This window comes from Dromiciops gliroides, chromosome 3 (genome assembly GCF_019393635.1).
Source record: "Dromiciops gliroides isolate mDroGli1 chromosome 3, mDroGli1.pri, whole genome shotgun sequence".
Lineage (NCBI taxonomy): Eukaryota > Metazoa > Chordata > Mammalia > Microbiotheria > Microbiotheriidae > Dromiciops > Dromiciops gliroides.
Window position 1 is genome coordinate 11661405 of NC_057863.1, and position 15565 is coordinate 11676969.

Here is a 15565-nt window from a genome sequence, read left to right on the forward strand (position 1 = left end):
ATGGAGCCCAGAGAAGAGAAAGCTTGGAGATAACCATCCTCAGGTCTTTGCTTTTTGCTTTTTCTTCTTTTTTTTCATCTTCAGGTATTTGAAGGAAGAGGGCAGATCTGGGAACAATGGGTAGAAGGTGTCAAAGGGCAAGTTAAGGCTTGATGTCAGGGGAAATTTTCTAGCAATTAAGCTGTGTCTAAGGGATCGGCCGCCTCCCGAGGTGAGCTCCAGCTCCCTGGCTGTCTTGAGCAGTGTCAGGGATGTTAGAAGGGCTTCCTTCCCAGACTCTGAGATTCTTTGCCAGACCCCAGAGGGCAGGCACAGATACCTTGGAGCGCCTGCTTTGACAGGCGGAGCCTTTGCTGCTCTTCTTCCAGCTGTTCCTTCTGGGCTTCCAGCTGAACCACCTGCTGCTGCATTGAGAAGAGGCTGCTCTCCAGGGACTCCTTCTCAGCCCTGCAGGTTGGGAGCAGATAAGCAGAGCTCATGAGCCGGGCAATTCCCTCCCGACCTCTGTTGGGCAGCGAGTCTGGACGGAACTCAAATAGCTGATCGAAGAACCTCAACTTCTACACTTGGGATGGGAAGGTGGAACCAATAATGATCATGGGCATCTCAACAGAGCTTTGCAGTTTGCACACTGCTTTACAGATGTTTCATTTGAGCCCTGCAATGGTTCATGAGGGGCTGTGCTATTATTATCCCCATTCTACACTTGAGGAAACTGAGGCAAACAGAGGTTATGACTTGTCCGGCATCACCCAATTAGTATGTGTCTGAAGCAAGATTGGAACTCGGGTCTTCCTGATTCCAAATCCCACGCACCCCTAGCTGCTTATTATTGTCTCTAATATAAAACCTAGACTCCTGAACTTGGGCTTTCTGATACATTTCTCCTCATTGCCCCTCGTGTATTTGGACATTTCAGCGAAGCCGGCCAACTTGAGACTCCAGTAACACAGCCTTCCCTTCGCAGGGACCTGCTGTAGATACAGAAACAATAATGAAACAATCCTTCCCCGCAGGGAGCTTATGTTCCCCCAGGGGATTCTGCATGCCCGTCACATGTGTAAAAAATAAGGGCATAGTTATGGGAGTGGGGAGCACAGACAACTGGGAGGATTCAGAAGAGCCCCATCCAGGAGGTATCGCCCAAGTGAGGCAAAGGTGAGGAAGGACAGCATGGCAGGCATGGAGTCAGGAGATGGAATGTTGTGGAAAGAACACAGCCATCTGGGGCATCTGGCGCCATAGCCGAGCACCTGCAGGAGGAGGAACTGCAATTGCCACCAGCTGTGGAAGGAGCGCATATGGCCAAGGTGGTGTATTGGATCTTGGAGTCAATGGGGAGCCATGGAAGCTTCTTGAGTAGGGAACAGATGCAGTCAGAGCTGTGCTTTGCGAATATCAGTTTGGCAGATGCTATAGGATGGATGGGAAGAGGGAGAGACTGGAAGGATGGAGGGTGACGAAGAAGCTTGTGCCAAAATATAGGTGAGAGATGATGATGCAGCCTGGGAATAGGCTGGTGAGAATAGAGGAGGGGACAGATGCAAGAGACCTTGTGGAGGCACACGGACCAGGATTTGGCATGTGATGGGATTGGGAGTCTGTGAATGAGGTCATGGAGTCAGGGATGACTCTGAGCTTGTGAAACTGGGTCTGGATGAAGGGTGGTGCCTTGGAATGGGATCACAAGATTAGTAAGCATGGGGGCCAGGATTAGAGCCCATGTTCTTTCCTCTGAGCTTTCCTACCTTTGGAATTACAGGTAACCTTGTTATTTGTTGCCTTCTCCTTCCCCATGGCTTTAGCAGGCACTGGAGAAGATGGAGGAGACAGAGCCCAGCTATCTCTATCTCTCTGGGGTGTGTCTCTGCATATATCACATCCACACTGTGTACACCCATAGACAGATATGTGGATGAGAGCCATGTATGTGGGTTCCTTTATCAAGGATCTTGGATTTCATGATTGTGGGGAGCTTTGCCAACACAGACAGGGACCTGGGGCCACATAAGTGAGAGGGATCCCAGCTGAGACTTGAGCCCAGGTGCTCGGAGTCAGAATTGGGGGTTCTCATCCCCAAGCACAGGCACAGCGGTCATTGAGGACTTTTTGAGCAAAGGACCAAGAAGCACCTTTCACATCTTTTCAGAAAAGCAAAGGGAAAAGATCTCCAGACTGGGAGCCAGGAGACCCCTCTACTAGCACCAGCCAGCTGTGGGATCTGCGGCAGGTTACTCCCTTGCTGGTTACATTCACTGCCTCAGTTTCCTCTCATGTAAAATGCAGGTGCAGTACTTGATCTTGCCCTGGTTACTGGGGCTTGTCAGGGTTGAGAGATGTCATACAATGTCTGGAATGTGCCCCGGTATCTCTCTTGTTTACTGTGAAGACTGGAGTCTAGACAGTGAGGCCCAAGGGTAATGGCTTGAGCCCTGAGTCACACAGGCCTGAGGCTCAGAGGAGGGTGGAGGAAAAGGGAGGGGGAAGAAAGTGGCTAATGTTCACCAAGCCCAGGGGCATCTGCTATCTCCCATCCTAACAAGAGAGACACAGGGACAGGTTTCTAAGAAAAGGAGAAAGAGCCCAAAGGATCCCAGTGGAGGAGACCATTCTGTACCCCTCAGCTCCAATGCCTCTTATGCACATGGTCCTGTGCTAGGTGCTGAGTATACAAAGGCAAAACCAAAACAGTCCCTGCCCTTAAGGAGTCCCCATTCCCCTGGGGGTGCTTTTTATACACAGAGCAGTAAATATAAAAAATAACCAAAGATATTTGGGGAGGAGGGTGGCTAACAAGGGAATCAAGAAAGGCCTCATGAAAGAGATGGTCCTTGAGCTGAACCTTGAAAGGAACTAGAGATCCCAAGAGGCAGAAGTGAAGAGGGAGAGCATTCTACATGAAGAATGGTGTGGGCAAAGGCGTGGAGGTGGGAGATGAAATTAATGTCATGTGTCAGGTATAGGGGACAGCAAGCAGGCCAGTCTGACTAGAATGTGGAATGTGTGAGGGGGGAGAATGCAGAATGTCTGGGAATATAGAATGGAACTAGATTGTGAAAAGCAAAATTAAATGCAGGGTAAGTTTGTATTGTATTCTAATGGCAATGGGGAGCCATTGAAGTTTTTTGAGAACAGGAGTAACATGGTCAGACCTGTGCTTCAGGAATAGCAATTTAGCATTTGAGTGGATATTGGATTGGGATTGGGGGGGGGGGTCAGTTAGAAAATGGGAGAAAGGATAGGTAGGATGGTGTAGTAGACAGGGCACCAGATATGAATCAAAGGACCTGGGGCTTAAATAGCATTGTTACTCATAGTTCATGTAAGTATCAGATAGCCCACCATATCTTCCATGCCTCAGTTTCCTCATTTGTAAAATGAGAAAATTAAACTAGATGATCTCCAAGGTCTCCAACAGTTTATGAATGAAGGACTGCACTTCTATTGCTACTTAGCCCCCACCCCTGCAGGTGACTGACTTTTCAATCTCCGCTTTAACAGCTTTCTCACATTGACGATACATCCACCTGTCCTGGGGCATGCTAGAGCCAGTCCAAGCTAATTTCTAAATGTTCACTGTATTTGTACCTTGGAAATGATAAATGCTAGAAATTGTGGCTTAATTGATTGCTTTGTTCATTGTTTAGACTTAAGAAAGTGATGGATAGAATGTTTATAATGCATATTAGATTTAAAAGTGAGTCTGGGGCAGCTAGATGGTGCGGTGGATAGAGCACCGGCCCTGGAGTCAGGAGTACCTGAGTTCAAATCCGGCCTCAGACACTTAACACTTACTAGCTGTGTGACCCTGGGCAAGTCACTTAACCCCAATTGCCTTACTTAAAAAAAAGTGAGTCTGTGTAATTACCCCTTCAAGAGCTGGTTGTTAAACTTTTACCAACATACCACAGTCTATGACCTCCTCCAATGCATGAGTTCATCTGAAACCCTCCATTCAAGAAAGTATCCACACCAGTCATGCCTACTTCTAACCCTGCTCAGCCTCTACTCTCCAAATCACTTTTCTCCTTTCCCCCTTCCCATTTCAGCTCCCCTTCTAAGGATGTTTTCCTCCATAAGAATGTAAGCTCCTGGAGGACAGGGATTGTCTTTCCTTTTGTTTGTATTTATATCCCAGTATTTAGCGCAGTATCTGGCATTTACTACACACTTAATAAAGGCTTTATTAAATCTAAGAAATAACAAGGTCTGCTTACAAGTGTTCAGAGAAGACTAGGTTTAGTTTTGAAGAGACTCATACATTTCATAACTTCCATTTGTTGAGTATTTATTCTTTCTGCTGTAGGTCAGAGCAGTAAAAGGCTTTTCAAATTCCAAAAAAGATGGGGTTAGCTTGTTTTCATGGAGTAGGGGAAGGAATAGCCAAGCTGAGTAGTGGAAAACCCAGTCTGGAGGGAAGAGGTGATGGCAGCTAGAAAACCAGTGGGAAGGGCTAGTGAGCCAAATTCTTTGGACTTGCTTTTGGATAAAAACCCATATGATCCACTAGGCTCAGTTTCCCTAGTGTGTTGAATTAAATAATGTTGAAGATTTCTCCCAACTCTATCATTAGGGGATGGTATGGCTCTAAGATTAGAGTCCAGGAATCTAGGATTCTGTTGAATAGGAAACTGGGGCTGTGATCTAGACACTGAGAGGAAGAGCTTACGGTACCTGAGAGTAGCTTTCTCCTCCAGCAGGACTCGATTCTGTCTTTCCAAGGATGTGTGTCCCACCACAAGTCTTGTTTTCTCTTTGGCCATCTCTTCTTTTTCTAGTATTGTTTGCTGGAGAGCATCAGCTTGCATCTTTATCTCTTGCTGGCTGTGGTCTAGCTGCCCTTCCAAAGAGTGCTTCTGACAGCTTACCTTAGGATTTCAAAATAGAGAGCAAAGGAGAGAAAGAGATAAAAGTGGAAAACAGGGAAGAGAAAAGTGGAGAAAAGAAGAGGCAGAAAGGAGTGAAGAACATGAGAAAGAATGATGAAAGTATGGAATAGGAAAGTGAGAGAGAAATGTAAAAAACAGGGGAGAGAGAGGGAAAAAAGAGTTCAAAATGGGATGGAAGAGGCATGATTGTTTAAAGCAAAATTAACTGCAAGGGCCTAGTGGTTTTAACAGACACAAAGTAATATATGAGAATATGATAAGGAAACACAACTTAACAATCACAACCTTGGATGTTAATGGATTAAGCTCACTCACAAAATGAAAGAAAATGGAGAATGGATGGAAAATAGAACCCCCAAATTTGCTGCACATTAGACACAAGCTTAAAACATATAACAGGGCTAAATGAGATGTTGCATGCCTCCTGCATTTTGGTAAGGAGGTGATGGACTAGAAGTTTAGAATGAAACATACATTTTCTGATATGATCAATATGCTGATTGATACTTACTTGTTATAAGGGAGAAATTCTATTGGGAGAATGGGTCATTGGATGTTAACAGGGATGCAAAAAATGAAGAAAAGAGCATCAACAAAACATTAAAACACAGAAGAAAATAAAAAGTTCAAAAGGGGACACAAACAAACAAAACCATTTTGTTATTATCTTGTTAAATTTAGTATGCACTTAAAAAGACAAACTGTACCTAATGGAAGTCCACTAGCTCATATGTAATCCTCTTTTTTGTCCCTTGTATTTTGACATGTTTATGCTGGCTGATGATTAAGTTCATAATAAAAAATGAAATGAAAGGAAGGAATAAAAATCATTGTACTTCAGATAAATCCCTCCAACTAGGAGTTATGATTGTGATTTAAAATAAGGCAACAGAAAAAAAAGATATTGTCATCATGGAGGCAGGGAAAGTCAATTGTCCTTAAAACATGCTTAAAGACCCCAAATGTATGCAAAAATATGCTTTAAAAGGTGTATGTTTGAGTGGAAGAAGCTCTTAAAAGGATTCTAGGACATCTAGTTTTGAACTGCAGAGAAAGCCAAGAATCAGGAGATTGAGAACAGTAAGAAATATCCAAGGATCAGGGAAACCACATCTGCAAGGCTCTGAGAGTTTGTCCTTTCAGTTCTTTGGGTATTCAGCATACATCTCTTCTCACCTGCATGAGACGCTCATGCAGTTGTGCTTTCTCTTTCTGAAGCAGCATCATCTCTTCCTCAATGGTCCCTCTTTCCTCTTCTGCCATCTGCAAGGTTTGATCCAGGCCCTGCTTCTCCCTTTGGACATGGTCCAGATCCTGGCCCAGATGAGCAAGCTGATCTCGAAGGTGGCTCATCTCTTGTTCCAGCTGCCACTGTTGGTCTAGCCACTGGTTCTTCTCCTGTTCTAGCTGTTAGCCCAAAAGAAAACAAGGAGGATGTCCAGGGTAAGCAAGTCTATAGAACTGAAATAAAGTACACAGTGGTGGGGAGGGAACATTGCCTAATCCAGAAAAAGGTGATGTTGACTTGTCTAGGCTCTATCATTACAGAGGAGTTCAGGGTGCAAAGGGGAAGTTGTCTTTCTGCTGCCCACCCTCCTCTGGGCTCTTTGTTCCCTTCCCATGGCCCTTGCCTTTTCTGCTTCCCCTCCTCAAAGCCTACTCTCAGGGAAGGATATCAATTTAGTCATTTACACTTTAGTATGAATTGAAGTAATTCCTGTTACCTTTCCAGAATCCCTAAAATTTCACCCTGATCTCTCATTGTGGAATGAATGACCTTGTCCCCTTTTAAGGGAATTTAAGGCACCAACAGAATAACTGGGAAATATTCTTAGGTAGGGTGAAAGTTTGGTGTGGGGAAAAGTATGTTGGTTTTGTAGTCAGAGGAGGTGGGTTTGAATCTTGTTCCTAAAGGACCATATTGGTGTTTTGGCACAGGTGTAGCCATGACACATAGGTGGGGAAGGGCCTTCTGATGTTTTCCCCACATCGATTCTTCCCACTTAGACTATGGTTCTGAAAGAAACAGATACTAGTTTGAGTTTCCAAGTGGAAACCCGGGGGCAGTCATTAGGCTGAGTGATGCTAGCACTTCTTACCTGGAGGATCATCCGGTTCAAGCTGACCTTGTCTTGGGCCAGGCTCTCTGTCAGGGCTGCCATCTTGACCAAGGAGTCCCTTTGTTCTGCGTCTTCAGCTCTCATCTTGGTCATTTGTGACTCCAATTGGGTGCTGCTGGCCTCTGCCTGGAGTGGAGAGAGAAGCATCACAGGTGAGTCTCTCAGGTATCCTCACTTACATCAGTGAGATGGTAACCTCATCCCAAAGGGGACCAGACGAGGAGGCTCTTAGTTCTTAGACCTGTCATTGTTTGCTACAGAACAGAGTTCAGTGCAAGGTAGGCTGTGTTTCCATAACCCAAATATTTGGGTTTTATTTATTTATAAGGCAGGCAGTGCCCCCTCTTGGACTCCGTCCAAGGAGATTTTCTTACTGAAACACCAAAAGGGTTTCACTGTTTCCCGTGGTGTGGACTCCCTCCCCCAACAAGGCTCGGGTTACTGAGAAGGGGGTCACAAGGTTCTGAGCCCAGCATCCACTTTCTGCCTACATTGCATAAAGACCCGAGATATGCTCTTTGAGAGCACAGAAAGAACAGCCACAGCATTACACATTTGGAGCTGCAAGGGATGTTAGAAGTCACCTTGTCCAACTCCGTTCTGTAAAGGGGAAACTGAGGCATAGAAAGGGATAGTGTTCCTCTGGCCTTAGACATCCAAGGGTGGCCAAAATCCAGAATGGCTGGAGATCCTGCTAAGGAAGCCAATCTCAGGGAAGTGGGGGGTGTGTGGAGGTGCACCCATGGAGAAAGGAGGGGACCTGGGCTCAAAACTCAGCTTGACTGACCCCCCCAGCTGTGTGTCCTGGGGCAAGTGGGCCTCAGTTTCCTCATTTGTAAAATGTCCTCTAAGCTCCCTTCCCACCCTAGCTCTCGTATCCTGTGACTCCAGGCCAGGAACTCATCCCTCTGCATGGTGCTGGGAAGAGATGCTGGTCTCAAAATGAGGCAGCAGATGGCAGAGTGCAGAGGATTTCTGATGTCACCATCTGAAAGGAGAAAAACGCTCTTCCTGCTCACACTTCCTTTTGCTATGATGCCCAGTTCTGATTTGGGGATGTAAGGGACATGAACTACTGTCTAATACAAACCTCTCACTTTACAGAGGAAGAAACTGAGGCTGAGGCAGGTGAAGCCACTTGATAGAAAGTGGAGGATTGAGGCTTAGACCCAGACCTTCCACCTCTAAGTCCAAAGTACTTTCCACGATGCCATATTGTCTCTTGTGGTTTAGAGACAGAGCTGGGCTTACATTGGCAAAGGAGGTTTGGATTTCTTCCTTCCTCCATAGGCAGAGCTGTAACTAAGGTTGGATAGTTGGGGCCTTGCTCCAGGGTGCTGATATGCATGGGGTGCACCATTCTTTCTATGTTCTTCCATGCTCCTGTCTTTGTACCTCTTGGTGTTCTACTGATCCCAATCCCTGGGCTGTCAACCATGAGGTCCTGCAATCATGACATCTCTTTTCTTGGACCTGCCTTCCATGGAAGCAGCATTGAACCTTCTCCTTTCTCCAATCTTCCCTCTCTCCATCTTTTTCTGAGGGTTGAGATGTCAGCCCTTGAGGTATCAGCTGATGTGAGAAAATGGGTCATTGTCTCCTCTCAATGTGGATATAACAGTCAATCATACCCCTCCTGACCTGCTTGTCGGTCAAAGGCCTCAGATTCCCTCCTCCTCCTCAGGCTAACAAGATCATATGGTTCAAGGAGCCCTGTTCTCAACAAGGTCCACTGAATTGTATCCATATGAGGAAGAATAAGGTTCACTCGTGAGTTATACCCATATAAGGAAGAGGGATGGGAATACTGCGTTCCGATTAGCTAGTTTTTGCATGTAGACTGTAACCCTTGAGTAATTGGAGCAATGATGAAAAAGGGGAGGGCCCATTTGTGCTAGGGACTAGGGTATAAAGCAGGGCCTGCAAGGCCCTTTTCTTTGCACTCATTATTAGCAAATAAAAGAGCTTTTGTCACTTCGCTGCTGAGTTCCTGAGGATTATTGAGAAGAGGATTGATTTTCCCTCACAGCTGGTATCTCTGGGAAGGGGGCATACAGATTGTTTTGGAGACCCATGTTGTGCCTTTAGTGGGAGCGGGGTACTGTCACTGTGACTGTCTACAGTTCCCAGAAGGGAAGCCTGGGAACTCTGCTTTTCTTCTCCCAGGGGCCTGGGATCGTGGTGTTTGCCCACCCTCCCCCAACTGAATTTGCCTCAAATGTTGGAATTCTGGCTTATGGCTCTGCTCACAGTGGGGAAGAGAGGAGGGGTCCCTGGTGTACCCTACAAAGCAGCAAAGAGAGAACAGGGCTGGATTTATTGGACCGTTAGCCAGTTAAATGAAGCCATTGGTTAATGCCCTCCATCAGTCCTTTTCATGCCCAGTCTGGTGCTCACAGCCCTGTTCTAATAGCCAAAGAGAGCAAGGGTTGTTCCCTCACTGCTCAGCCATCCAGGCCCCAGAGAAGGCCAATCTGGACGCGATTTCCCGCATCCTGGAGATGGGCTTTCTAGTGGGATCCATGCTCACCCTGGCATTTCACAACCTTGGGCAGGCTGGGGCCAGGGGAGATGTCAATGTCGCCCATTGTTTCTTGCTTTAATGCAATTTGGCTAGTTTGTTTTTTCAAGGGATTGACAAATAAATGAATGTGAGCCTGAGGCTGAGAGGAGGAGGAGGGAGGAGGGGAGAGGAGGCTGGGGCCCAGGAGACCCCAGGAGCCAGCCATACTTGGGAGAGGGAGCAGCGGAGACCTTCCTTCTGCTTCTCCAGGACTTCTTTCTCCAGGATGGCCTGGTTCAGGGACTCCTTCACCATCACCAGCTCCTTCTTCAGATCTGAGACCTTCTCCTCTAAGAGCTCCAGGCTCCTCTGGCTGGAGGGGAGGAAAAAAGCAAACATTTAGCATCCACTTATTTTTCATCCTGCCCAAAGCCAGCTCTGCCCACTGGGAAGCTGGGTGGACTCTCACTCAAATGCTAACCATCAAAAATAAGGAAACCAAGGCCCAGAAAGGGATAATGACTTCATTTACTCACTTCTAGTCTCTGTGCACACAGGAGGTGCTTAACAAATGCTCTCAAATGAAGCAAGTTGGGCTAGTGAGGCAGTGTGTGGGAGGGTAGAATTTGTACTGGATTGGAGTCAGGAAGACCTGTGTTCAAATGTGACCTCACTAGCTGTTTGACCCTGGGGAAGTCACTTCACCCTGTTTGCCTCAGTTTCCTCATCTGTGAAATGAGCTGAAGAAGGAAATGGCAAACCTCTTCAGTATCTCTGCCAAGAAAACCACAAATGGGGTTATGAAGAGTTGGACATGACTGAAATGACTCAGCAATGAGGCCACATCTTTCAGCCCTGAACATCTCTGACTGGTGCTAGAGAACACTGAGAGATTCTGTCCCCCCATAAGTACCTTGGGGAGCTCTCCTGGGACTCACTCCTGTGCCCTTTCATCTCAGCACAAAGTAGAAACCTCCAGAATCCAGTCTCACCCACCCTGTTTCCAGCTCCTTTTGACTCCTCTCCTCCTTTCTTGACATCTCCTCCTGCTGCTGTTGCAAGAGGATCTGATGCCTTTGCAGCTCTGTGTTGGTGGCTTTGAGTTTTTCTATTTCCAAGGAGGAAAGATCTGCCCTTTGAATCAAGTCCTTCATCTTAGTCTCCAAGGTTTCCTTCTCCCTGTGGGGCAGAAAGGAAGATAAAGAGTAGGTCTCCCTGGGGAGGAAGCCCACTTCATGACAAGTCACCCTATCTGTAGCTTGTTTGTACAGAGTTGTCTCCCCCATTAGTCTTTGAGTCTTTTGTCTGTCTTTGTGTCTCCATGGCTTAGCTTAAAGCAGTAATTATCATATAGTGGGTGCTTAATCACTGCTTATTGTTTCAATGAGTTTTGATTAAGTATTTATGTGCAAGGAACTATTGGGACAAGAAAAACAAAAATGATGTTTTTTCCCCCACCACACTTTTCTTTGTGCTCAGCTATAACTAATTCATTTCACTGTGAGTTTGAATGATCCTGGAAACACTTCACTTCATCATATCATGAACCCCTACAATATTTCTTTTCTTTCTTTTTTTTTTTTGTGGGGCAATGGGGGTTAAGTGACTTGCCCAAGGTCACACAGCTAGTAAGTGTCAAGTGTCTGAGGCCGGATTTGAACTCAGGAGCTCCTGAATCCAGGGCCAGTGCTTTATCCACTGCACCACCTAGCTGCCCCCCCTACAATATTTCTAATAGCCATTTAAGTGTGCTCTTTAAGAGCTACAGCTTTTACACATTTTTTCTTTTCTTTTCTCATCTCTTCTTTTTTTTTGGGACAATGAGGGTTAAGTGACTTGCCCAAGGTCACACAGCTAGTAGTGTCTGAGGCCAGATTTGAATTCATGTTCTTCTGACTCCAGGGCTGGTGCTTTATCCACTGCACCACCTAGCTGCCCCCACTTTTACACATTTTTCTTGAAGAAGTATCAATTCTTAAAAACCATAGAATTAAAAACACAACAAAAGAAAACAGTGAAACACACGCATACAGTACAAAATATAGTACTTGGACAGAAAACTAACTAAAGGTGAGGAAAACATCTCAGCCTGGCTTCATTTGGTCAAAACAGACATTTTGAGTCAGCCTAGTACCCATAGAAGCACACACATGTGACCATTGCTGTTCCAAAATGAAACCATATCGAAATTTTTGCTTGTCCCAATTAATTCACACATAACTCTAAGTCAAATTAACTGAACTAATGTTGATGTTGTATGAAACTCAACCCAACTTTGGCTGGGAGCAAGTTGCTTTGAAAACACCATTGCTTTGACCTCAGTCTTTCTGGCGAAGAGAACCAATGGACTTTCAGACAAATCACTCTCTTCTTGCAGGTCACTGGTGGCATAATACCCTGCCCCAAGTGTGGAGGGGGTCTTTGGTTCACTTGTCATTCAATCAATGCAAGGAACTTCATGGATAGTGTGAATGATGCCCACTCATCCCTGAATGGCTCAGATGGTATTTGAAGGTATCAGGACCACAGTTTTAGATCCAGAACTGGAGCTTTTAACCAGCTGCCAAAATCAAGATCAACCCCTAGATGTCTTAACCCTCAGCGTGGGGAAAGGGTGTGCCAAGATGCTCCCCTATGGCTCTTCTCACCACCTTTATAGCTTCCTAAATCAAACTTCTCCTTGGCCACCACTCTTCTGTTTATATATTTTAGCCCTCCTACTTCAGTCTAACATTAGCTTTATAAGGGCAGGGACTATCTTTCCTTTTCTTTTCATACCTTTAGAACTTGGCTCAGTTCTTAGCATTCAATCAAGGGATGACACATGCTTTTTCCATTCATTCATCCATCCATCCCCCCCCCCATTCATTCATCTGCCTTTGATACATTTGCAGAAGCACAACATGAATTTTTATGTCTAATGCATGCACCACCATAATCACCTGGGACAAGTCCCAAGGAGTGAACTCTCAGTTGAATAAGGAGCTAGAGTGTCAGGAGCACTTTGAGGGAATCATAAACCTCAGGACACAATAAGGAGGCCCCTTTTGGGGGGTGATGATGGAGTTGGGCTGGGTTAGGGTAGAGCTCACCCCATCCACCCTCTAGTGGGTTGCTAACTCATCATGGAAATTCTGCCAGGGCTGCAAGTGCCCTCTACATTTGCTCTCCTAGAACAAAGCCCCAGTTACCTGGCCTTAGTTACTAATTTAAGGTCTTGGTTTTTACTAACATCTTTGTAGTTTGAGTTAAAAATGGAAGAACTAGTTGGCATCTCTTTTGTTGAAACTAAAGGTTGCTCAAGACTTTGCCCATCCTGCGGTGCCTGTTGCCAGCCTTACTTATAGGTAGAGAGGACAGCAAGTGTCTAATACTTAGTAAACACTTAATAAATGCTTGTTGATTGACTAAACTGACTGGTATGCTTTGAGGGTCCTTGGGAGGCCATCCTCTTGGTCTCAGCTCCTGTGGATCCTAAAACTATATAATTAGAGATGGTGAATCTTTGAGGTTGGCCTTTGAGAGAGACCTCAGGACTTGGAACACATGGATATTGGATCCCATTGGAAGAAATTTCAGGACACCCTAAGGCTACTACTGGAAAGCTCGCTACCAGAGGAGAGAACAGGTTGGAGATGAGTTGGGGAGAATCTTACCTTGGGTGTAGTTGAAAGGGAGGAGCCCTGCTATCCATTTAAAATATAAGGGGGATATTCGATGCAAAATGGGAATAATCAAAGGCAAAAATCATAGGGACTTAAAAGAAATATAAGAGATTAAGAAGAGGTGACAAGAATATACAGAAGAACTATCCAAGAAAGATCTTAACATCACCAATAACCATGATGATAAGTAGGCCTTCAGTAAGGCTAGCAGGAGTAATGAAATTCCATCTGAGAGATTTAAAATCCTAAAAGGTGATGCTGTTAAAGTGCTGCACTCATTATGCCAGCAAATTTGGAAAATTCAACAGTGGCCACTGGATTGGAAAAGATAGGTTTATGCCCCAATCCTAACCAAGGACAACGTCAAGGAATGTTTGAACTACTGAATAACAGATCATTTCATATGCCAGCAAGGTTATGCTTAAGATTCTGCAAGCCACAGGGGCAGCTAGATGGCGAAGTGGTTAAAGCACCGGCCCTGGACTCAGGAGTACCTGAGTTCAAATCCGGCTTCAGACACGACATTTACTAGCTGTGTGACCGTGGGCAAGTCACTTAACCCCCATTGCCTAAAAAAAAAAAAAGATTCTGCAAGCCAGGATTCACCAATATGTTAACCAAGAATTGCCAGAAGAGCAGGCTAGTTTTCAGGGAGGCAGAGGAACTAGAGGCCAAATTGCCAACATTTGCTGGATTATGGAGAAAGCAAGCAAGGGAGTTCCAGAAAAAAATATATACTTCTGCATTTTTGACTACATTAAAGCTTTTGACTGTGTGGATCACAACAAAATGTGGCAAGTCCTCAAAGTGATAGGAGCACCAAATTATCTTATTTGTTTCCTGAAGAACCTGTATGCAGGTCAAGAAGCAATAGCTAGAACTGAATATGGAACAATTGACTGGTTTAAGAATACAACAGAACACTATATTGTCACCTTATTTATTTAACTTACATGTAGAATGCATCATGTGACGTGCCAAGCTAGATGAATCAAAAGCTATAATTAAGGTTTCTGGGAGAAATATCAACTATCTCAGATATGCAGATGATATCACTCTAATGGTAGAAAGTGAAGAGGAATTAAGAAGCCTCTTGATGAGGATGAAAAAGGAGGGCATAAAAGCTGACTTGAAGCTTAACATCAAAAGAACTAAAATCTTGGCAACTGGTCCTATCACTTCCTCACAAAGAGAGGGAGAAGAAATGGAAGCAGTGTCAGTTTTTATGTTCTTAGGCTCAAAGATCACTGCAGATGGAAACTGTGGCCATGAAACTGAAAGCTGTTTGCTCCTTGGAAGGAAGGATATGGCAACTCTAGATAGCATACTACAAAGCAGAGACATCACCTTGCCAAGTAAGGCCCATATGGTCAAAGCTATGGCTTTCCCAGTATGACTGTGAGAGTTGGTTTGTGAGGAGAGCTGAGTGCTGCAGAATTGATGCTCTTGAATTGATGCTGGAGGAGACTTTTGAGAATTCCTTGAACAACAAGGAGATCAAAACAGTAAATGTTTTTTGTTTCTGCCTTTCTTTGTATCCCCAGCACTTAGCATAGTGCCTGGAACATAGAAGGTGTTTTTATTTTTCATTATTATTATTATTTTTCTTCATATAAATATTTTACTATTTTCCAGTTACAGGTAGAGACAGTTTTCAACATTTGTTTTTATAAGATTTCTAGCTTCAGACTTTCTCCCTCCCTTCCCCCTCCCCCATCCCCAAGACAGCAAGCAATCTGATATAGGTTATATATGTACAATCACATTAAACATATTTCTGCATTAGTCATGCTGTGAAAGAAGAATGAGAGCAAAAAGGGAAAAACCTCAAAAAAGAAAAACAACAACAAAAAAGCCCCAATAGAAATAGTATGGTTCTATCTGCATCTAGATCCCACAGTTCCCTTTTTTTCTGGATTTGGAGAGCATTTTCCATCATGAGTCCTTTGGAGCTATCTTGGACCATTGTATTGCTGAGAAGAATCAAGTCTATCACAGTTGATCAACACATAATGTTGTTGACACCATGTACAATGTTCTCCTGGTTCTGCTCATCTCACTCATCATCAGTTCATGCAAGCCCTTCCAGGTTTCTCTGAAATCTGCCTGCTCATCATTTCTTACAGCACAACAGTATGCCATTACATTCATATACCTCAACTTGTTCAGCCATTCCCCAATTGATGGGCATCCCCTCAATTTCCAATTCCTTGCCACCACAAAGAGCAGCTATAAATATTTTTGTACATGTGGGTCCTTTTCCATTTTTTATGATCTCTTTGGGAAAAAGACCTAATAGTGGTATGCACAGTTTTTTTTTTTTGGGTGAGGCAATTGGGATTAAGTGACTTTCCCAGGGTCACACAGCTAGTAAGTGTTAAGTGTCTG

The 15565-nt window shown here is 44.7% G+C and overlaps 1 protein-coding gene across 1 annotated transcript in view; it reads right to left on the bottom strand.

The window, feature by feature from the left end:
- Positions 1–15565, bottom strand: part of CROCC2 (ciliary rootlet coiled-coil, rootletin family member 2) — a 163324-nt gene that overhangs the window by 74713 nt on the left and 73046 nt on the right. The window contains exons 14-19 of the mRNA XM_043997894.1: positions 10509–10691; positions 9741–9885; positions 6989–7135; positions 6066–6296; positions 4675–4868; positions 320–447 (exon numbers count right to left, since the gene is read on the bottom strand). Coding sequence (XP_043853829.1) covers positions 320–447; positions 4675–4868; positions 6066–6296; positions 6989–7135; positions 9741–9885; positions 10509–10691 — 1028 coding nt within the window. The remainder of the gene's footprint in view (positions 1–319; positions 448–4674; positions 4869–6065; positions 6297–6988; positions 7136–9740; positions 9886–10508; positions 10692–15565) is intronic.